The sequence below is a fragment of the Hyaena hyaena genome, unplaced genomic scaffold (genome assembly GCF_003009895.1).
Source record: "Hyaena hyaena isolate Hyena2069 unplaced genomic scaffold, ASM300989v1 scaffold_162, whole genome shotgun sequence".
Classification (NCBI taxonomy): domain Eukaryota; kingdom Metazoa; phylum Chordata; class Mammalia; order Carnivora; family Hyaenidae; genus Hyaena; species Hyaena hyaena.
In genome coordinates this window covers 2,312,228-2,336,999 of record NW_024080795.1, presented here as the reverse complement: position 1 = coordinate 2,336,999, position 24,772 = coordinate 2,312,228, and the positions used below count along the sequence as shown (strand labels likewise).

At 38.9% G+C, this 24,772-nt stretch overlaps 1 protein-coding gene across 2 annotated transcripts in view; it reads right to left on the bottom strand.

Moving 5' to 3' along the window:
- Window positions 1–7,946: 7,946 nt before the first annotated feature.
- MBNL3 (muscleblind like splicing regulator 3) overlaps window positions 7,947–24,772 on the bottom strand; it is a 73,175-nt gene continuing 56,349 nt past the window's right edge. The window contains exons 6-9 of one of the 2 annotated variants that reach the window (XM_039239857.1): window positions 23,891–23,926; window positions 20,773–20,867; window positions 19,778–19,851; window positions 14,779–18,015 (exon numbers count right to left, since the gene is read on the bottom strand). In XM_039239857.1, coding sequence (XP_039095788.1) covers window positions 19,795–19,851; window positions 20,773–20,867; window positions 23,891–23,926 — 188 coding nt within the window. In that variant the 3' untranslated portion in view covers window positions 14,779–18,015; window positions 19,778–19,794. Of the gene's footprint in view, window positions 8,283–14,778; window positions 18,016–19,777; window positions 19,852–20,772; window positions 20,868–23,890; window positions 23,927–24,772 lie in introns of those variants that run through there. The other variant, XM_039239859.1, reaches the window with a different exon arrangement.

Genomic DNA, 24,772 nt, shown 5'->3' with positions numbered 1-24,772 from the left:
ACCACTCATATATAGAATCAAAATACATAAGGCGCACAGAAAGAGTAAAATAGTGATTGCAGGGACTGAGGGATTGGAAATGGGGTGACAATGGGTCAAAGGGTACAAACTTCCAATTATAAGAAGAATGAGTTCTAGGGAGATAATGTACAGCCTGGTGACTATAGTTAGCAATACGTTATTGTATCCTTGGCAGTTGCTATGAGCATTGAACTTTAATGTTCTCGCCATAACAACAATGACAACAAAATGGCGATTATATAAGGTGAAGGACATGTTAACTAACCTTATTGTGGTAAACATTCAGCAATATATACGTGCATCAGATCATCAAATTGTACACCTTAAACTTGCACATGTTATATGTCAATTATATCTCAATAAAGCTGGAAGAAAATGACCATCTTAATCATCTTTTAATTGTACAGTTTGGTGGCATTAAGTACATTCACATTGTTGTGCAGCCATTACTACCATCCATCCCCAGAATTCTTTCCATCTTTCAAAACTGAAATTATGTCGCCATTAACAATACTTTCCCATTACCCTGTCCCCAGCCCCTGGAAGCCACCATCTACTTTCTGCATTTCTGAATTTCACACCTCTAGGTACCTCACATATGTAGAATCATACAGTATTTGTCATTTTGTGAATGTCTTATTTCACTTAGCATAATGTTCTCAAAGATCATCCATGTTGTAGCACATGTCAGAATTTCATTCCTTTTTAAGGTTGAATAATATTCCATTGTATGGATATACCAAATTTTGTCTATCCATTTATCCATTGATGGACACTTGGGTTGCTTTCGTCTTTTTGGCTATTGTGAATAATACTGCTATGAGCATGGGCATACAAAAATATGTTTGAATCATCTGCTTTTAAAGAAACATGTAAGCTTGGATAATGAACATACTGAATAGTGTGGACATAAGACCAGAATACCTCTTTGTGAATGTTTATGACTGTGTAAAACCCTCAAGGACCTTGAATAAGCATCTGGTGGGAGGAAGAGGGAAAAGTTTTAAATTCTCTATCAGTCCATCAGATGGAGACTCAGAAAATTCAATTTGAATTGGAGAAATAGAAATTCCTTATACTTATTTTGTGGGGTATCTTCCCAGCTGCTGCACTGATTTGACTAAATTTCTATTATTTGCCACAAAATGAGAGTTAACTCTAACATATTTTTTTCCTCTCTTGGTTTATAAGGTCTTTTATAATGGAATCTACATCTGATAATTTATTTTTATTCTCCACAGGAGAAGTATAAAAAAAAGGGGGGGGTTAATTATATGAAACACCATTAGGAGATCTGTGATGTTCTGGAGAACAGTACGGAGGTTCCTCACAAAACTAAAAGTAAAACTACCCTATGATCCAGCAGTTGCACTATTAGGTATTTACCCAAAGGATACAAAAATACAGATTAGAAGAGGTACATGCACCTCAGTATTTCTAGCCACATTATCAACAATAGCCAAAATATGGAGAAAGCCCAAATGTCCATGACTTATGAATGAATGAAGATGTGGTATATATATGCGATGGAGTATTACTCAGCCATCCAAAAGAATGAAATCTCCCCATTTGCAATGATGTGTATGGAACTAAAATGTATTACACTAAGCAAAATAAGTCAATCAGAGAAAGATAAATACCATATGCTTTCACTCATGTGTGGAATTTAAGAAACAAAACAGATGAATATATGGGAAGGGAGGAAGAAAGAGAAGGGAGGGAGAGAAACCACAAGAGACTCCTAATGACAGAGAACAAACTGAGGGTTGATGGAGGAGGTGGGTGGGAGATGGGCTAAATAGGTGATAGGTATTAAGTGGGGCACTTGTGATGAGCACTGGGTGTTGTATTTAAGTGATGAATGAATGAATTCTACTCCTGAAACCAATATTGCACTGGATGTTAACTAAAATTCAAATAAAAAAAAGAGATCTGCAAAAAATCTCAAAAGTAAAGTTACCAGAGAGTACAAAAGGGCACTTTGTGATTGGTTCATTCAACACATGATGTTACTTTTATTTATTTTTAAAAAAAAATTTTGTTAATGTTTATTTATTTTTGAGAGACAGCACAAGCAGGGGAGGGGCAGAGAGAGAGGGAGAGAGAAGATCAGAAGTAGGCTCTGTGCTGACACCAGCAAGCCTGATGTGGGGCTCCAACATATGAACTGCGAGATTGTGACCTGAGCCAAAGTTGGACACTCAACTGACTGAGCTCCCAGGTGCTCCATGATACTACATTTAAAAAAATATGCTTTTATATATATGTGTGTGTGTGTGTGTGTGTGTGTATACATATATATGTAATATGTAAAATTTACCATTTTAGCCATTTAAGATGTACAATTCAGTGAAGTATATTCATAATGTTGTGCAATTGTCACCATTATTCGGCTCCAGACCTTTTTTACTATCCCAAATGGAAACTCTCTACCAATTAAACAATAACTCCCTATTCCCCCTAGTCCCCGGTAACCTCTATTGCATTTTCTGTCTCTATGTATTTGCCTATTCTGAGACCTAATGTAAGTGAGGTCATACATTATTTGCCCTTTTGTGGCTGGCTTACTTCACTTAGCATAATGTTCTCAAGGCTCATCCATGTTGTGGCATGCACTAGAATTTCATTCTTATTAAAGGCCAAATATATTCCATTAAATGTATATGTTTACACACACACACACACACACACACACACCACATTTTATTCATCCATTAATTTGTTGATGGACACTGGGATTGTTTCCACATTTTGGCTATTGTAAATAATGCTTCTATAAACGTTGGTGTACATGTATCTGTTCGAGTCCTTGCTTTCAATTTTTGGGGTACACACCCAGGTGTGGAATTGCTGATTCATATAATTCTGTTTAACTTTCTGAGTAACTGCCAAACCCTTTTCCATAATGACTATGCCATTTTACATGGCTACCAGCCAATGCACAAGGGTTCTTATTTCTCCATATCATCATCAACACTACTATCCGTTTTTAATGATACCTATCTTAGTGAGTGTGAAGTGGTATCCTATTGTAGTTTTGGCTTTGTATTTCCCTAATGATTGATTGTGTTGAGCATTTTTCATGTGTTTATTGGCCATTTGTATATCTTCTTTGGAGAAATATCTGTTTAAGTCCTTTCTTTGTCCATTTTTGAATAAAGTCATTTAATTTTTGTTGTTGAGATGTATGATAATAATTTATAATCACTGTGTTAGGTGCTGGAAATATTGCCATGTATAAGACACAGACTCTGCCCTCGTGACACTCCCAGGCTAGTGGGAGAAGCGGACAATATTCTAATGCAGTGTGGTAAATCCAACGACAGTTATTTGCTGAAGGTATTGTGAGAGTTTCAAAGAGGGGCACACTAGTGGAGGTGGGAAGCAGACATGGATGTTTTCCTGAGGGATATGGTGCTTTGAGACCATCCTGGTCTCAAAGGATGTTAGGCAGGCAAAAAAAAAAAAGGGGAGGGTAGACATTCCAGGCAGAAAGGAAAGCATGAGCAATGGTTTGCAGGCATGAAACAGCAGGGCATGTTCTGGACACTACAAATATCTATCTACCTGCTGTTGAAGAAGCAAGTACAAGGCAGGCAGTGGCAAGAGATGAGGCAGGAGACGGAGATGGGGACTGGACTATGCCAGATGTTACAGACTGTTGTAAGGTGTGTTTAGGCTTTATTCCAAGACCTATGGGGAGTGATTGAAAGGTTTTAGGCAGAGGAGTTATATAGTCAAACTTGTGTTTTAGATCAGAGCTTCCCAATCTTTGTTCATATTCCATCACAGTACACACAGCATGAGAATTTTTGTTTGACATTCTGAGGTAGATGGGCCTGCAGCTGCATCAGCTGGAGATGACAGGCCTTAGCTTTTGCTGCTTCCGACCCCAAACGGCTGTCCCAAGAGATGAGATTGGGAAGTCTTGTGAAGAACAAGACCTTGGAGGAAAACGACACTGAAGGCAGGCTGTCAAGTTCAACTAACCAGGTATAGTGAGGATAGAGAAAACAACTCAGAGATAGAATTGATAGGACTTGATAGACTGATAGACTGGATATGGAGGCAGGGAGTCAGAGGTGATTCCCAGGGTTCTGGCTTGGACAACTGGATGGGGGAGCCACGTGCTTGAGAGATATTAGGAGTTTAGGGATGAGAGTAAATATGTACTTTGAAATGAGTGGCTGGAGATGTCCAATAGGCCATTCTGTCCTTGTTGGCCTTATTGGTTATGGAGCAGTGAATGCTATAGACCCAGGAGTTAGTTCAGTGTAGAAATTCTTTTTTTTAAATATTTTTAATGTTTTATTATTTATTTTTGACAGCGAGAGAGACAGAGCACAAGTGGGGGAGGGGCAGAGAGAGAGGAAGACACGGAATCTGAAGCAGGCTCCAGGCTCTGAGCTGTCAGCACAGAGCCCGACACGGGGCTCAAACTCACAGACCGCGAGATCGTGACCTGAGCCAAAGTCGGATACTTAACCGACTGAGCCACCCAGGCGCCTCGCAGTGTGGAAATTCTTATAGCTTAAAAAGGAACCATGGGGGTGACTGTAATAGCGATCCACCTCCTTTGAAAACTTTCCCAGCCCACAGCCTCCAAGAGGCAACCTTTCATATGTACCATGTGACTTCAGCCTTTTGGACACCACTGAATGTTACCGGGATGAACATTTGACTCACCAATCAAATTTTCTCTCATGAGAATCAGGCTTTGGGGCCCAGTGACTATGTCAATTGTTTGTGGGGAACCAAGCCTGAAGGTCAAGTAGATCGTTCCCTTTTTTAAAGTTTGTTTATTTATTGAAAGAGAGACAAAGAAAGAAAACACACATGGGCACAAGTGAGGGAGGGGCAGAGAGAGGGAGAGAGAGAATCCCAAGCGGGTTCCATATTGTCAGTTCAGAGCCCTATGCGGGGCTTGAACTCATGTAACGAGAGATCATGATCTGAGATGAAATCAAGAGTCAGACACTTAACTGACTGAGCCACCCAGGCACCTCTCAAGTAGAACATTCCTAAACCGTGTCCCCGGATTATCAGAATTGTTTGGGAACTTGTTAGAAATGCAAATTCTCATACCTCATCCCATATTTACTGAATCAAAGACTCTTGAGTGGGTCCCAGCCATCTATGTTTTCCAAGGCTTCCAGGTGCTTCTGTGCAGGCTATCCTTGATATGGATTCAGGATAAGAATACCCTTCTGGGAGTAGCCTTGATCTATCACTGGAGTGTGACAAGTAGGCAGAGAAACCTGGTTTGCAGAGAAGTAAGAGACTGGAGGAGAGAGAGAGAGACAGAGAGAGAGAGAAAGAGACAGAGAGAGACAGAGAATGGAAGAGAAGAGAGAGAGAGGCACAGACGTACACAGAGAAAGAGGAGAAACACGCTATTTGATAACTTTCCAGTTCTGCGAGGACCAGTTGTTCTTCCTACAGTCGGAATTTGTGAAATTTCCCTTTATTATTGCATAAATCTCTTTTATTTGAATGAAGTTTTCTTTTTTATAATAAAAGTGCTCTGATGCCCTAGTTGATTATTTCTCCAAAAATCTATTATGCATTCATTTACTGTGTGGCTACTGTTCAAGGCATCATAAGGGATACCAAGATCAACAAGACCTCGTTGTTGCCTTTGAGAAGCCCAGTTAAATGGAGGAGGAGTACAGACAATATCAGAAGGGTACAGAAGGTGGCTACTGAGCTTTGAGATTATTTAAGCATTATTTAATTTAAGCAACTAAATTTGAGGTTTGATAAGCACTAAGTAAATATTAGCTGCATCTCAGTGGTATCTGGTAATGCCAAAGAAGACCTCAGGGAATACTTGATAGTTGATCTACTCCTTGACTAGTGAGTGTTGCAAGAAAAGGAGGAAGGAGATGGGAAGGTGTTTCAACTGGAGTGAAAAGGGCACAAATGTATGGGAAACCATGGTATGTATCTGGGAAACATGGGTGATATAAGGGCAAACACAACTTAAAAATAAGAGGCTTGGGGGTCGCCTGGGTGGCTCAGTTGGCTAAGTGTCCGATTCTGAATTTCAGCTTGGGTCATGATCTCCTGGTTTGTGAGTTCGAGCCCCACTCTGCACTGACATCCCTGCTTGGGGTTCTCTCTTTCTCTCTCTCTCCCTCCCTCACTTACGCTCTTTCTCTCTCTCTCAAAATAAATAAACTTTTTAAAAAAAGAGGCTTAATTTTCCTTGTTAGAAATAAGTGGAGACTTCTCCCTCATCTCTCCCTTTTCTTAAAAAAATTCTTTCGGTGTCCTTTTCAAGTGTGTGTAAATCTTGATAATCTTAAAGTAGCCTCACAATTCTCCATGCTTCCTCAAGGACCTGGGAGCCACCTCTTTGAAATGCTAACATCAAGGGCAATCAAGTCCCAGATCTTCATTCCTGAGGGGAGGTCACAGCCTACCTTCAGGGAATCTCCCTCCAATTTGCAAAACTATCTCTTTGAGGTAAAGATAGGAAACATTTGTTTCTCCTATAGATAAAGTCAACACAGGTGGTCTCCCCAGTTACACTATAAAGTTAGGAGGAATTATGAATGACAAAAGGTGCCATGAGTTCTCTTACTTGAGGACTGGTTACCATTTATCTTGAAAACCTGTCTGTAATGGGATGTAACTCCTTGGCTAGATAAGGGGGTGATTCCTTTCTGGCTCTGTAGTTTCTTAGTGGATAGCCTATGGTGTGCAACCCATTTTGGCTTAATGTTCATTCACTTTTCTTTCACTACTACCTTTGTGGAGAGGATTGTTGGGTTGGAAGAGCTCATTTTTAATTATATTTCTCCACCGGTGGTTTGCTTTGTCCGGAGTTGTACTGTTACAGAAAGCAAGGGGAAAGAGGAAACTTGAGGCCAAACCTAAGGCCTGAGGACAGAAGATTGCTGTGTTGGGGTGTAGGCTTTATCCCTTAAGGCAGTGAAGAAGTCTGGAATTTAAATCAGGGAAGTGAAATCATGAGTTTTTGATCTTAGAAAAATGATCCCAGTAGTAACGTGGAGGGTAGATTGGGAGGAAGAAGGGTCAAGTAGCATAGCACTAACTGTGGACATGACAATAATCTTAAAATACTATTTAAGAGTTTTCTTAGACCGTTATTACGCAAAGGTTATTCTTAGATTGACCTTTCCCTAATCCCCCTAGCAATATCTGGACCTGTGTATCTTTAGTTTTTATTTAAAATATTTTTTCAACATTTAAAAAAAATTATTTCTGAGAGAGAGAGAGAGAGAGAGAGAGACAGCGCGAGCAGGGTAGGGTCAGAGAGAGAGAGGGAGACACAGAATATGAAGCAGGCTCCAGGCTCTGAGCTCTGAGCTAGCTGTCAGCACAGAGCCCGACGCAGGGCTCGAACCCACGAACCGTGAGATCATGCCCTGAGCCAAAGTCGGACGCTTAACCGACTGAGCCACCCAGGTGCCCCTGTGTATCTTTATTTTTTACCACAGGGACATTTCTCCAGGATATGGAGAGTAGAGGACAGCAATAGTGGTTGTGGTTGCATGTCTGACACTCCTGGGCCATTTTTCCTGAATGGTTTGAGTGCCCCTCTGGCCCCACAATCTCATACCAATGACTCCTGAGGTTCCAAGCATCTTCAGGATCTACAGTATCTCTGACAGTGGCCGTCAGGAGGAAGGAGTTGCTTATTATAGCGGTCTCCGTCATTAACTGGTGCTCAGTTTATGGTAGATGCTTGTTATTCGGCGAGACCCTGCACAGTCTCCAAACTGAAGTGTTACTCTTAACAGAGATGCCTCATTTTCTTAGTAACCCCTACCTGGACCCCTAAGTTGTGACCCTTGAGTGCCTGGATTCCGGTGAGCTCAGCTTTTCCTTGTTTAACAACCCATAAATGGATTTCCTTAACATGAGACTTTGTAAATAGAAACTGAGAAGAACCCAAACACTTTGAACTACACGTAATGTTTATTAAATAGTTAACAAAGGCACATCAATAACCACTTACTACATATATGTATATAGATATATATATTTATATAAAATTAGCACAGATATGTTTCTCTCTTAACTGCCAATTTCCCCAAGAAAGAAGTGTTCATCTCTTCAGGTCATGAAGGCTAAAGGCAGAGTCTTAGTCCCGATCTTATTCTTCCCCACTCTCTTCTTGAGACCTACACTGATTCTCAATGAGTTGACCGTCACCTTCTGTGGCCGTAACATCTCTTAGAGGCATGCTGATGGCGGGGACTCCTCAGATTCCTTCTGAATTCTCTCAAGTCCTGTTGGTAATAAACAGGCTGTCTGTGTTAACAGGTGCGGTTGCCACTGTTTGTTGCTGTTCAACCACTGATATACTGTGATTTTTCACCGACTTCTCTCTTTGTACTTGTACATCCATGCAATGCACGGAATCATCTGCGCAGGAAAAACTCCCTTATTCTCATCAGGAAAATGTATGATTTTTCCTGCATCTCTTCTACTTTGCCCCAGATACCCTGGCTGTCTTTGCACTACAGTCCATTTTCATGCACAGCACAAATATTCTGGGCTACGCTGACCGCAACTTCCTTCTTAGACTGATTTCCTCTTTGGAATGCTGTGCCTTTACTTCAGGCTTCTGTTTGTAAAGATGGGAACTGGGCCTCCTGTTTCTGTCACAAACCTCACCCTTCCATCCAGGTGGCTATCCTTTCTATCACTGCGGCTGTTGGCTTTTTTATTGCCCCACAGACCCGGGGTCTTCCTGCCTACGGGAATTGTAGAAGCCCCAGCACTAAAAGGAAAATCTGTGAGGGATCAGTTAAATGAGCATTTCTAGGACAAGAAAGAGTAAAGAAAAAAAATCTGAGCGTGGGTGTCCATCTGTCGAATATTAGCAAGTATAGGTATGAGGCGACTCCAGAAATGTGATCACGCATCAGGCTTATCCAGTGTCCTGCTCTTTACTACAGATGCTGACCACGTGAGTGGATTCTGGCCTGTGGAACTGTGCAATGTTTACTATCTAGTCACTATTTCGGGTTCATTATTATAGCAGAACTTTCCTGACAATAACAAAATTATAAGAGTCTTCTTTTTTGGCCTTCCTGAGGTGGTAAATGATGGTACCACTTGTCCATTGGAATTTGATTGCTGCCCAAATGCTGTTTGTTTCAGTAAAAACATATATCCCTCATCTAAGTAAGTGGCTGTCTGATATTTGACCACTGGAGTCATGCCTTTTTATCTTTAAGGTAAACTCTACACACAACGTGGGGCTCAAACTTACGAACTTAAGATCAAGAATCGCATGGCTCTACTGATGGAGCTAGCCAGGTGCCCAGAGTCATGCCTTTTAAAATACAAACACTCTCAGGGGGCAGCACATAAGCACTGCCAGTCCAAGACTGTAGTGTGAGCCGTCTCTTGATCTCAGTTCTGAGCTGCCCTCAGTAGCTTGAGATGCCCAACAGGGAAGTTCTGAAGGAGAAAAGTCCAGATCTGTCTGGAGAAGCGGGCCCAACAGGTTGCTACCTGGGGCTTCTAGGAAACCAGAAGCCACCATGGGGGATGAGAAAAAGAGACGCTTAGAAGGATGCTGAACAAAGAGGTTTAAAAGCACCAAGCTAAGCTTTATTTCCGGTTTTGCCTGTGGGTTAACTTCCCTCTGGCCGACAGAATCTCCATTTTGATTGTAGTTGGGAATGCCTGCCCTGAATCTTACCTGTCATTCAGGTAGGTAGACAAACTGAATTCTGAAGAGGCCAAAGACCTTTTGTAAATGTCTATATAGTGAGCTGGTATTTATGCAGGGTTTATCACAGACTCACAGAAGGATGTACAACACACCCAAGGGCTCAAAGTCGGCTTATGGAGAAGTGCCACACTCAGAAAGAGTAAAGCAGGGCTCAAGGGACAAGGGAGCGCTTAGTTCTGTATGATTCAGCTGACACTGGACCTCCTCCCTGGCTCTTTGCACAGTTATAGACACGTGAAGAATACTTTAATCTGTCACAGCCTCTCAGTCAAAGCCTCTTCACCTGAATTTTCTACCGGCCTGACTACCAAACAGTTGCCAATGTGGAGAAATTCCCAACTAGTGTTTTTTAAGTATTTAGAAATCTGTCAGAATAAAGTATTATCAAGTTATATTTTGCTTTCTTAAAGAACAAAAATCATTATCTGTTCACTCCAGTGCCATTTGTTGGAGAAAACCAATTTTAAGTGAGAAAACATTTTGATGGAAAAATTCATGCATCTCATTGTTATGAAACCACTGATGCCCATCTTGAAAAAAATGAAACGAACAACACTGGTCTCATATGTTCCACTGAAGATGCAAGATAGAAATGAATAACCAGAAAATATAAACTTCTAATAATGTATCTTATAAAATTCCTCAGGATTTCTGAAGCACAATAGAAGTAAGCATTATCTCAAAACGTTTAGTTTTCTTTTACTAAAATACAAATGTGCCTTTCTGGTTGTTAGTAACTTCAATATCAGAGAAATAATACGTCTAATACAATGAATGTATTATCTATATAATTCATAATACTGAAGGTATAGTTGGAAATAATTTTTTTCTATGTATGAAAAAGAACTTTGAACCAAATCACAAATTTAAAATTTATATTAGAATTACCAAATATTAGGATTGATATAGTAGAACAGGAGTAGCTTTTAAGTAAACTCCTAATGTGTGAATATGGATTCATAAAAAAAAGACATAACCAAGACATTTACACATTTTATTAAAAGAACCAAAAATACACAACACAGAAGTAGCATACTAAAATGACTGCATAATGCACACTTCTAAACACAAAGAAGCAGAAGAGCACTATAATTTGGGGGAAAAAAAAAAACAAAAAAATCAAAGCATCTATCCTATTGATAGCAGTTGAAGGAATGAACTATTGCATTTTGGAGGTGAAGAGTTTACATCTGTGAACAATTGTGGTCATTATTTAAATTTGTAATTGTTGCATATGGCTAATAATTTTCGTATCCACAGGTATTTTAAAATGGACATTCTTCTGCCCCAAATATGTGCTTCCATTTTCTACATTATACTGGATTGTTGTTATATAAACATTACAGAAAGCTCTTTAAAAAAGAGTACATTTAGGAACATTTTTCTTAACATTTAAATGATTATAACTTGGGGGCATGCTAACAAATGGTTCATTTGCAAATAATTAAAGCACTAACAGCAATAATAAAAGGAAATTTATTTTGAAAAGGGCAAACCCAGAACCCAACAGTCCGATGGTCAGATCATTCTCTCAACTGCTAGACACAAAAGACATAGCAACAGAATAATTTGGTTTCCATCATGAACAGATAGCATCTGTATACAGACATAAAGCTTTGCAACCATGCAGTTGTATGACAGATAAATCTTTAGGTTGTGTGTTTGGGGAGAAAAAAGCATGGCGTAAAGTTGGGTTACTTTTAGGTCATGTTACAGAGGTATTTTTCTTAATTAAAGTAATACAATGTAGCAGGTGACGAGTGAGAATTTTTGCAATATCTTCTAATAGTGATACAGTTTTTCCTTTCAGGTATGCTTTATGGGCTCTAATTTGAGATCAAATTTCTCTGGAATAATCCTGCTTTGGAGTAGTAGTGGATGGTTCTTGCCAGGCCAAGTGAAGGCTCTGGAAACTATGAACTAGTCAAACTAAACCCTTTCCTGGGTTTAATAATGGAGGTCCCTTTTTGGCCTCAAGTCATTCACATTTTGTTATATTTCATTCTCTAATTTGACTTACTGAGATACAGCCACTGCGTGTAAGCTCCAAAGAGTTTGACCCAACGGCTGTCAGCATGCACAATATGCCATCAATTACTTGGTTATCTTTTGTGATGCCTCTAGGTTCGTTCTTACTATTTTATAGATGATTCTTCTTCACTTAAAATCTATATGTCTATTGACCTTATGAAAATATATTCTTGTGGCTTATAGATTCACAAGGAAATGTCAACACAAGAACACAGGGTAAGTTGGGAAAGTATATTGGTGACAAGGTTGGAGTTGGGAGTCCCTAACTAGAGAAGTAACGAATGCTTATATTTTATGCCAGTGGAAATGCTGGTCAGATGGTCGGGCTGTTAGTTGTATAGCTGACTCTAAATGATTAAGGGTTGAAGGGAGAAAAAGAGAAATTGCTCACCAACTGGCCCTGAGCTGTTGGACAACCTTAAGGCTTGGTTGCTTTCTGGCTTTGGCGTATCTTCCTGTCTCTGTGAGAACCATCAACATGGGTAGTGACACTGATACCAACTCCCTTAATCCCAGGGTGGGTAACTTCTCCAAGGCAAGGGTGACACACCCCAAGATGTGAAAGACTCAAAGTACCAAAGATCATCCCTCCTTAAACTTTTCTAACCTCATTGCCTGGAGGCAACAAAAAGTTAAATGGTGAGTGGTAGGTGATAGGGGAGCTCAAATTGCCAGAGATGGTCTGATTAAAACGTTCTTTTCCAGCTCCATATGTAAAATATGGGCCGGTTCTCTTCTGTTAGATAAAGCAGTAGGAGGCTGTGTGACATAGTAAAGCACTTTCTAGTCTTGTAAAGGTAAGTCAGAAAACAGCTTCCACTGAACAGTAGTGCCAGGAGTATTTTTGTTGTTGTTGTTGCTAGAGGGAACAGAATGCCCCAAGCTGGCCATTCTTAATTCTTAAATTAAGCCTGTCAATGGTTGCCAATTTGGTTTTGGGACCTGGATTTTAAAGGGGGAAATAGTAGTGAATGTTAACATTTTGATTGTCACTTAAATGGGTATTAATCAGTGTAACTGATACCTTCCAATCTGGAATTTTCTGTCAAAGATGGAATCTGCTGATCAAAATGGAACTCTCCATCTTGCAACATATAGGGTGTTTTACTGCTTGTAACCATTGAAACAAGAAAACCTTTGCCAGAAACCTGCCTGGTATGTGTGTGTGTGTGTGTGTGTGTGTGTGTGTGTGTGTGTGTGTGTTTACAATGGCGGTTAAATTCAAAAAACAAACAATCTTTGCTACTGGTCTTGGTTGCCAGAAGATGAAGTACTGTCACTCTGTCAGTGCTGTTAGCTGAAGCTAACCTGTTACTAGTCTTTTCTTCCAGTGAACTGTAGCAAACCAGAAAGCCTCCGCAACAGCAAAGCAACATCATGTTTTGGTTACGTCTTCTAGCAAAATCCCCCTTTTTCTCAAGGCCTTAGAAATAACTCTATCTTACTAACTTTTCCACTATTATCACAGATTTCTTATATTTAATAAACAAAAGCTCCAAGCATAGCGTTCATGGACTATGTACATAAGTGCAAAAAAGGTGTGTCTCACACAGTCGCACCCTAACTGAGACCATCAGTTTGCTGCAGCATATATGCCTCTCAAACACTGTTAAGGGGTCATTCCACAGTATCTTTATGTATGGTTTTCCAAATAAGAATTCATTTCAAAATACGCTTTCATCATTCTTCAATCCTCATTTGGATATATTTATGCGAGTACGTGATTCCAGAAAAGAGAATTTTTGCCATGATAGCTATGCCTCCTGCATAGGGTAATTTGGAAAACATAATGTCATGAACAAGGTCAGGTAATAGATTATAGATGCAGTAATTGTGTTTTGAAGTTGAAATACTGTGGAATAACCCTATCCACACAACAAATTCTATAAGCTATAAAGCTGACTCTAGAATCCATGTGTTGTAAACTTTTTGATCCAAAAGTCATACAAGGACACACATTCAGCATTTGCATTGCAATTTGGGATTAAAGTAAAATTCGGCTAGATCTGTTCTCTAAGGTTTGAGCTGTGTCTTCTACAGGCTCATACTGTCAAAAACCATGTATAGTTTACAAGTAAAATTATTCCCTAAAAAAAGTGTCTAAAGGTAGCCATGTTGTAGTTTTGTTGCTAAAGCAACGACAAAATATAATTAGTTAAAAATTATTATTTGTATATAAAGTTAAGTTTGTTCTTAAACTGTGAGCTGTAAAGAATAGCTATGGACTATAATCTCTATGTTGTCATGCTTCTGTGTCAGTGTAGAACCTATCTAGGTGGGTTGAATACATGTAGTAAAATCAAACTTTCTCTAACTCTCCTTCAAAATTAAATTCATTAATTACTTAGATACAAAAAACGTAGTAAAATGAAAACTTTAAAAACTAAAAAGAAAAATGAAAACATGGCACCCATCAGTGACTTGGTGCTCAGGACCTAGATTGGATAATTAAACCTACAGTTTGATGACGCAGTCAAGTAAGTTTGCAAAAAGAGTTGTGATACACTTTTCGATACTATTCATTCTGGTACTGGTACAATGAAAAATTAGGCCCCTATCTTCCGACATCTACTCAACAGAATTGGGAAACAGGATTTCTCTACTTCTATTTCAATGTGCAAAGAAATGGAGGAGAGAAAAAAAGAAAGAGGATTCCAGTCTCCAATCATTCTGTGCATAGCAACCTACCCTACAGGCTACAGTAACTCAGATACCTTAGTGAACACAGCCCCGTGGTGTGGGACAACACTCAACGGCAAGATCAAAGTGCTTTCACATGATCAAAAAAACGGATGGTGAAGGTGGATGGAGGAGGGAGAAGATGGCTATTTGCATGACAATGAACTACAAATTAGACTCTAGCCTAGACAAGTGAGATGAAATGCAACAGCTGGTTAGAGAATCATGCTCCAATTGCAAAAGTAAATACTGTATTTAAATAGTAATTTTATGAATCCATTTGGTTTTAATTTAATCTTTATCCCTCTTTAAAATATACTTATGGTCACATAGTGCCTTAAAAAATTTTTTTTGATACTACTAAAACCCTCTTAACAGATAACCTCTAGATTATTTTTTCTGTATACCTGACCTGTTTTATCCAAGTTTCAGTACTCTTGCCTAATTTTGCAAAAGGCTGAGAGAAACGGACAAAGACAATAATTTTGGATAAATAAGAATAGAAGCCCTTGTCATATACAAAGCTTATAAAATGTTAACTAAGAATCACAAGTGATTAGAATTTAATATATACAATTCATCCAGTAAATCGTTATTTAGAGTCACTGATTAGTTTTGTGACTTGGCTTATGAACTGCAAATTTATAGTCTAATGACTTTCCTTTCTTCTTTTCTTTTCTTGAATAAACATAATTTGAATAAGACATTGCACAACTAGTTTAAAGAGTGCTATCTTAAAATTGCTTTTTTTGTCAAAGTTCTTTCACATCTGATACAAACTTTAGCGCTTTCAGTTTTCTTTCTTTAAATTCATTTACAAAGCAACTTGTAAAATGCCAGCCATTATCAAATATTATGGCACCAAATCTACAACTACCCTGAATATATATCCTTCACGGACCCTCTTACTAGGTTTCTTGTCTATGTATATCTTTGCCAGGAGTTTCAAAGGTGAAACGAGACAGCGCGTTGCCGCGAAAGGTCGAACGACACAAAAGAGTTCATTCTGCACTGAAAACATTTCTAACCCCTTTAAGGAATACAACTGGCTCAGGTGTATCCTTTCCAGATTTGTGGGATTAGCTCTGCCCTTCTGGAGAGGGACTGGCACATTTATACAAAACTCGGATCTACACACAAGTCATTTCACAAAGGCGTACACTACTTTCTTCTCTAAGGATGTTAAGATTTTGGGAAACAGAAATTAAGTGGTTCAAGGAATCAACAGGTAAAAGTCAGGACACCTCTTGTTCTCTAACCCCAGGCAATACTGTTAACAGATGACAATGTCTTGAAATTACCGATGATCAGGATTTTTGGATTGAGAATGAAGAACAACAGGATGTCACCTACCAAACAGATATTTTTGCTCTTTTGTTCTGAACTACCTTGATCTGCTTCGGGATGGGGTCTCAAATGTTCCCAAGTACAAACAACGTGAAACAGAGGAACAACAGAAAGTCAGGAGAGTGGTTCGGGGTCTGACTGCCACCGATCAGGTAGGTAGCTTTGAGCAGGTCACATGCCCTGGGCCTCAGTTTCATCAATTGTGAGAACGTTTTGCCAACTTCATTGTTCTGTGATTCAAATGCTGCTAGCCAGCTTTTGAAAATCGGAATTTTCTCTGTGCCGGTCATTTTCATGAAGGAAAACAAACCTGTTATATGTATTAAATTTAAGGAATTGCATGCTTTCTAGTGAGAGAAAAAATGTTCAGTAGAAAAATTTAAATCCAAGTAGAAATGAAATATCATATGGTTTCAGCACTGTATAAGAACAGTAACATTAATAACTGAGTACAGTGGAGGAGGTATGTCACATGCCATAGGAATTCCTATTTTACTTGGTTATAAATTATTTCATAAATATTAGTAATGTGAATTCAGCTCAGCTCTATGGAGTATACAGCTGGTCTGTTTCATCCAAAGGGTGCTAAAAACGTCTGTATTATGCTTTTCAAATACATATAAAAACAAATGGATCTCAACAAAGAAACAAAGAAATGGCTTGGTTACGAAAGGAGAGACTTGTCAATCACGTCTGGGAAGGGCAGCACTTGGCATAGACGCCTGCTCCCTCACTGAAGTGTTCAGCAGAACTAGAAATTCAGTCAAATGGAAGCTAAAGACAATTGTGGACAGCTCTCCTAGAAGTTTTAACTAAATCAGAGAATAATTTTAAATGCCTTCCTACCCTCCCCCTTACCACCCTGCCATTTCTTCAAACCTATACTCAGGCTCCAACTGTGATCGGTTGGAAGATTGTCCATTTGGGGGACAAAAGCCTCACTTCGAATCAATTCTCAATCACCCTGACTTTTGCGAGATTGCATCTTACTTATTATTCAAAAAGACGAGTCTAAAGAACATGAGCCATTTGTATTCAGAGAATGGCACTTGTGTAAAAGGTTACGTTACAATGATTTTTACACACTTTCCTCCGAAATGTATGTAAAAACTATCTCCATGCCCCCATTTCTACTACAATTGGTGTACTTTTAAGCCTCCAACTACCAATTTCGAGGTGAACTTGACAAATGGCTCAGCTTTAGATGTTCAACCTAGGAGACAGGACCCTTGAACCACACACACACACAAAAAAGTAATGGGCACTTTATATAATTTTTTAGGATAGATGTGGAGAAATTCATTTACATGTAAATTGTAATTTTGCAAGCTTCTTAAGGAGTGAGGTTAGAGCTTCATATTTCAAGAAGTTCCCTGTTTTACGCAGGTAATTATTTCTCTCTCGCAAAAAAACTAGTCGCGTGATTGTATTATGCAAGGTCAAATCTGCAGGTACAAATTATACACATGCATGTTTATGAACAGGTTTTGCGCACACTCAGAATTGAGGCCTTTTAAAAGTCTGCCCCAAGAAACCTACAGAAATGTTCTAAAGAGAGAGAAAGCATATTAATATTAATCTGTCATGTTTTTCAAACACAGATATTTCTGTTTCCCGTTAGTAATTTTTTCGTTGAAATCAAACACCACACATCTAGAGGAAAATACAATAGTATGTAAAAACCTAACTAACACAACACAACACAACACATCACATCATACCACACCACAATACAATTCAATACAATATTGGGGAAAATGGTATTGGATACATTTGTTACATTCTAAATCAACCCAATAGACTATTGTGTAAACAAAACAGTAAGGTAACACTTCAAAACAGATGAACATTTATCCACCAAGAATGCGCAGTAAGCCAACAGTCCACTGTAGAGATTCACTCAGCGTATTTGTTATTGGAAAATCACAAAGAATAATGCAACAAAGTACAAAACATTACGGTCATGTTCTACCTAATAATTCAGATAAATAAATGATAGTTATTCATTTTCTATTTGTGATTTAACATCTCCACTGATTAATGTTTTATTATTTTGTTTGAATTTGGTGGTTGGGATGTGTGTTTTGTTTAATATATTGACTGCACCACACTTATTGTTGTATTGGTAGAAGACCTGTGAGAATATATATAGAAAGGCCATATGGAGGTTCTCATGGAGAGATCCTGATACTCCGTAACTCTGTTGTTCAGAATTTCGACTGAAATGGAAGAAGAAAGAAATAGTGAGAGATATTAAGGGGTTATTGAAGCAGGAGTCAGGACACTTGGCTCTCGTGCCAGTTCTGTATGGGAACTGCCAATATATTCCCCACCCTGAGTTCCATGTTCTACATCTGTGGAAATGGGGCTGTCGGAAACGGTCATCAAGAGTCATATACCATGACAGTTTTTCGTTCTTGCTGAGTGCTAATGTACAGAGTTGCCCTACGTTAAAAGAGATGCACTCAGTTTTTAAGGCATTATCCACACAATGCTTAAACGTTGTGATGAACATACACCCATCTCTCTACTTTCTTCAAGAAGCATATATTGAGAAAACATGTTTGATACCAAACATTTTGAAATACGCAAATGTTAACCAAACTTTAAACCTTTTAATCTGAATGTTTTGGAGCCATGCAGAAATAGCCAAGGTGTGAAATCAAGGTATATAGTATTTTACAAAATTATAGTTTTGAACTTTGGGGAAGTTTTCAACATCTGTTACATATTGAGGTGATTATGGTGTGCCAAATACCTCTAAGTTTTCTAATGGAATCTAGCAGAAAGGAATCACGATTCTTAAACGTACTGTTGGAAAGCTCATTATATTTGACAACTTTTTCTTTACCTTGATGTAAAGAAAGCAGCCCATGAGAATCGGGCAAGTGTTTGCAAAGCCCATATTCTCATGTTTGGTGCTATTCCCAAGTTGCCACTATCCCAAATGGTACCCCTGAAAACAATTACAATGTATAGCTACTTTAGTTATTCCATGTACTCAAAGGTGTCTTTTTAAAACATTCCTTATGATTGAAGGGACTTGTTTATCGAATGTGCAGTCAGCTATTGGCTCTGTCCAGGACAGAGTTAGTGTCTGGGGCCAGATTTTGGCGAACTAGTCCACCAAGACAACAGAACCATCACCTCCTTCAACTAGATCAAACACTCCAGTTCTGAGAACCTCAAATTTTCAATGACTAATACATGCCATTCAGAATTGGTACACTTGTTGAATCAGTCCCAATTATTAACTAATTAAGATACCTAGGAGTCTTAAGTGGCTTGAAAAGTCACATTTTCCAAGTCAATGACTGATCAAATTTAGAAGGTGCTAGGACCGCTCTGGACCCGGAAAAGAGATTAAGGGTGTGGGGGTTGGGGAAAGGGGAACCCAACAAGAGCCCATCTTTTTGAAAAAGCCATGATTTGAATGAAAATAATGATTACATTACTATACTATGTCACTCAAAATTCAAAATAGCTGGAGCAATTCTGATAGACTTACATGGAAAGCAACACAAAATGGCAGACTTTAAAAGCACTACTTTCTACATCTTGGGAGCAGCCTACTGCTTACTGGCTTTAAGATATTCATCTTAGTCAAACTATGACAAAAGTACTTTGCTTTAATTCAACACTAACAAAAAAAATGAAGCTAGAAAAGTGTTAAAGGATTAAAATTCAGAAGTGATCTGTGCCTTGGGCTGATAAATCATACTCCTTTAACAACAGGAAAACATTTCAGAATTTGTAAGCGCACTGGGAAAATAACAGTGCTGGCTGTCATTTTTCACAGAAAATTGCATTATTTGCTCTCCACATTTCAATTTGGACAATTGAGAATGCTTAAATAAAGCTCTAAGTTATAAGCAATGTCTAGCAATGAAAATATTAACCAAAGCCCTTAGCAAATGCAGTTGTGTAAATAAAAGATATAACCTATACATATTATTCATATTAATACTTAAAGCAACTTACTGTTCTACTGGTAACTTCTACATCTGTGAAACAAACATGCTGCTATTCAGTTCATCTATTGATAATGGGGGTATCTATAGTAGTAAAAAAGATTTTAGATTAAAATAGTTTCTCGAGAGAATTCCATTTATTTTGTTCACTGTTGGGGCATGGTAATTAATAACCATAATCTATTTCACAGAAAAATTTAGACATATTAACCATATCCACTAATAGTTAATTTCACAGAGCACAGATTTGAATGTGGTTTGTTCCCCCAATGGATTAATCCTCTATGTGCCGTGTGGTTATCATACTTGTAAATGGAAGCAGCTGTGGACTGTGCAGTCTTGAAGCATGGTTACCACCTTAACAAGGCAAATCAGCCATAACATTACACGACAGTTATTCTATGTATCTCATTACAATTTCAAGACTCTCCCACAGTTTAGAATATGTCTTGTGACTCTGCCTGTAAGTACCTAAAGGAAATGGGAATCACAACACAAGCACATCATAATGTCAGTATGACATCTCTGATGTCATCACTGGGTAATGATAAGGATCTCTGTGCCTTGGAAAGAAATGTGTTATCTTGCTTTCTTTCCAGCAGATCTGAAGGTAAAGGTGAGGACTGTACTAAATGAAAGTTCAAGCGCAATGACCAAAAAAAAATGGTAGTAAAAGAAAATAAATTCTTCTCTTGACCAATGAGGAAGCATTTAAGAAACCCTCAGTATATGGATTTGAGGATTGGTGTGACAGCAACAATCATGGCTATGGCATATCAAGAGCAACCTCTGGTAACTGATTGAAAATGAGAAAACTGTGGATTCGTCTCAGGATGCATGGCACATACATCCGGCTAGAATATACGCAAAGAGAAAAAATCTAAATGTAACAACTGCTTAACAAACACATAGGAATCTGGATCATCTCTCGCCAATCCAAAAAGCATATACTGTGCCTTACCAACACACTGTAGTTATCTGAACAGGTAAAATAAATGGCCAAACCTGATTGCCTGCGGCTGTTGCAGCGAAGGGAACGCTGGTGGCAGGTGGTGTTGCTGCAGACACAGTGGTAGGTGTTGCACCGTGCATCATGGGCACTTTCAGTAGGAAACCATGGAAGCAACACACGGGAGGGTGGAGAATTTATGCAGCCATGACATACACGATGGAGTGGGGTGTGGTAGGTATCACAGCAACAAGCCATGTGACATCATCATGATGGATACACCAGGGTGCAACATGCAATCACAGTCAGTGCAAAGCAACACAGCGTGGAAGGGGAAAAAAATTTAAAAAGAGAAAAGGGGAAAGCCAATTATAGTTACCATTAAGGAAAATGGAATCATTCTCAACCACTCAACCAGTTAGTTGTTTTTGTTTTGTTTTGTTTTGTTTTGTTTTTGTTTTAGCAGAATCACGCTATAGTTGACGTAAAAGGCCCCGTTTTCAGAAAGGGCTACCATGAGTGTATAGGACAGAATCTGATTTTACCAAGGCTGTCTATAGAAGTACCTAGTGAAGCAGACAAGTGGCTGGGTTGCACATTTGAAATGTGAGTGTGGAAGCGCGGATTGGTGTTTGGGTTCACTAACATATAGACCTGAGTATCGTCACGACATTTGTAGGTGCAGGAGAGCTATAGTTGTACTTACCTGATCTACATGCAAACAACAAACCAAAAAAGGTAGTTCACTTGGTGGGCATGTGTCTGTTAGGGGAACAAATATGAAGAACATGGTGGACTGTGCATGCAGATTTTTAAGTGCAGCTTTGGTAAATCCCTTGGAAATCTAGGGTTTTACCAAACAAACACATGGGTGCTTCATAGTAAATATCTGACAAAATCTTGTCTTCATCCCAATTATTACAGCTGTAACATCTCTTTCAGGATGGTCTCTTTCTGCCTTCTCTAGCCTCTATCTCATTTTGAAAGCTTTTTAGATGCTTTTCTCCTTCCTAGCTCATTTTGGAAAGCAAACTAAGGAATTAATGTGTGAATGGTGAGCATGCATATATAATAATGCACGTCTATATCCACTGGATTCAGAGTTTCTGGAAGTCTACAGAGCAAGTAAATGGCCTGGAGAGAGGAAAATCAATATATACAACGTCACAGAAACCATAGATGTGCCCTAAATGGTGATTAATAGAAATCCTGCACTTAGCCCTTACATATATCGTCAGTTACCTGTTACCTATAGACCTCCCTAACTGTATCACATCCGACTCTAAAAACACTCTTGTTTTCCCTTTAGGAGCATAGCAACTATACAGGAAGAAGCGCCACTGAAGCATGCAGTTTGCATTCCTACACAGAGCTCTTAGGTGAAAAGACAGGGGAGCAGAGTCACAAAATGTTAAGACAGAGACACATTTGCCCAACTTGCGGAAGTCTATTCTAACCATGTGCGTATGATGATCCTGTCAGTATCCGTGGAAATGTTTTTACTTCCTTCAGGGGACAGCTAATCCCTCAGTAATAGGGCTCACCTCAGTGGCCGGGGTTCACACCCTGCCACTGCTATGTTAGCGAGTGCTACTACTATGTGGTTGTCATTACGGCCTTCCATTTTATTTCAGTAAACCTGCCAATCTCTTTTGGGTTCTCCATCTACTCTGGGCAACCAATAGGATGAAGGTCAAGCTGTGGCAAGCTCTCAAACAGGATGAATAGCACTGGATTGATATGAGATGGTGGCGTGGGGTGGGATGGGATAGTTCCTTCCTGTATCACACAGAGCTATTTTCTCCTGGTCTGTGCCTGGTTCCCATGGACTATAGGAGCTAGGAACTCCTGTAACAGAAACATATAGGAGCTGGGAACTCCTGTAAAATTAACAAGTCACTTTCTTATCTTCTTCAGTATTGGTGATACAAAAATGGGCTTTTATTTATTTTTTATTGTGCATGAGAGAGAGAGTATGTGTGCACCTGCACATGTATGAGCAGGGGAGGGACAGAGAAAGAGAGAGAATCCCAAGCAGGCCCTGCGCCATCAGTGCAGACCTCAATGCAGGGCTTGATCTCAAGAACCGTGAGATCATGACCTGAGCCAAAATCAAGAGCCAGACACTTAACGGACTGAGCCTCTCGGGTGCCCATAAAAATGGTCTTGAGATGGACCCCGGATTGTGTTGGTGACTAACTAAAAGACCTGCATGTAACTGATCGTTACAAATCACACACTCCCAAAGAGTCATTTGAAAGGGTTCTGTTGGGCCTGGTTTCCATGCACATGGCACTTCATTCTAGAACACTACAGAATTCATCCCAGAACACTACAGAATGCTCTCGCTTTGCTTAACTCATCGTTTCACAACATTTGAATATTGGATTTATTTAGATCTCATGAAAAACTCTTTTTTTGGAGGGGGGGTTATTTTGTGATACTTTACAAATTATACATTTGAAATCTTTTAAAGTGTGTTAGTAACAGATGTAAAGCTAAGAACAAAAGTGCCCACTCCGGCTAGATAAGGAAATGTTTCAAAATATTTCAGCTGCAATTTGTAGGATGCAAATAGAGACAGGGTTAGTATTTGGCCACAGTGGCAACCAACTAGGTCTCCAGAGCGTAGCAGTGTTGAGATTCTGCAAAGACGTGAAACAGCACCATATTAAATCTTAAGTCCTCAGAAAATGTCAAAATATTGTGAAAACATCAGCTTTAAAATACAGAAGCGCAGAAATGTGTTATTTTCTTCTTATTTGGAATGAGGTGCCCTAACCTGCTTATGCTCAGCAATGCAACTGCTTTGCTGTGACTCAATGTGTACATATAAACTGTTCCTGTCATGACATAGTTGCATCAGAACAGTAGGAGGGGGGAGGATCTGGTAGTGACAGTGGTGGAAACGGAGAGAGAAACAGCTTCTTGAAACTTTTGTCACAAATATGCTCAGCTTTCCTTATAGCAAAGGTAGACTCCAGTAACATTTTCAAGCTGCTTTACCTTGTCTGTTTTCTCTCTTCTTTGTGCCCCGACTCCAAATGCCCCCCCCCCCACAAGCTAGTAGCCCAGGAGCCACATCACTCAGTCACTCATCTCTTTCACAGTCATGACAGAAAAACAGTTTTTTTTCAGATTAGAAAAAGTTGAGAACGTTTGTACAAAACCTACCAACACTTGAAGCGGGTGCCATGCACATTATGGGCCCTGTACACCATGCAGAAAAGCGTGAAAAGTAAAGGAGAGAGATTTCATTATTAAATCTTTACTGAGAGAAATAATTTTTAACCAGAAAGATATCTTTCCAATATTAATTAATAAGCACATGCAAATCCAGTAATTTCCCATGTTTACAATTATAGCTCAGTTTTAAGATCACTAACCCAGGTAATCAAAGTAATTCTTAGATTCTTAGGTATAAAAGCGAACATTAATTCTTCTTTAAAGGAATTATCCCACCTATATTACATTTTTATTTTGGGCACATTTTACCACAGCCTCCTCTTCCTCACAAGCATGGACTGGACTATGAACATATGGCAAACAGGCTTTTCATCAAGAGGGGGTGCTCAGCCCAACAGGTTTTCATTTTGCTATTGATTAAGAGGAAAGGGCTTCTCCTGACATTTTGCTCCTAAATCTTAGACTTCAAATTAGCCAAGTCCAGCAAAAAAATGTCTAAAAATTGTGTTTTTAAAATGATATCATAAAGAACTACTGTGTTTAGCTAAAAGAATAAAGACTTTTTTTTAGGTCTTCTTTCCAAATTAATTAGCTGATTAATTTATCAATTAACCAATGGGTTGTTTCAAGGGCAGGTATATAATAAAATACCCTGTTCTTAGTATGCCTATATAACTAATAAGGCTTTCTAAAATAATTTTAATGCATGTCAGTGTCATTTCATAATCTACTGTACTCTCACTGATCAGGATTTTCAATTTATTCCTAAGACATTATATGTTCATTCTTAAAGTACTGAACCATAGCAAGAAAGGTATTTCTGCTCACATATGATATTTATTTGAACAAAATTTTATATTCAATTTGGTA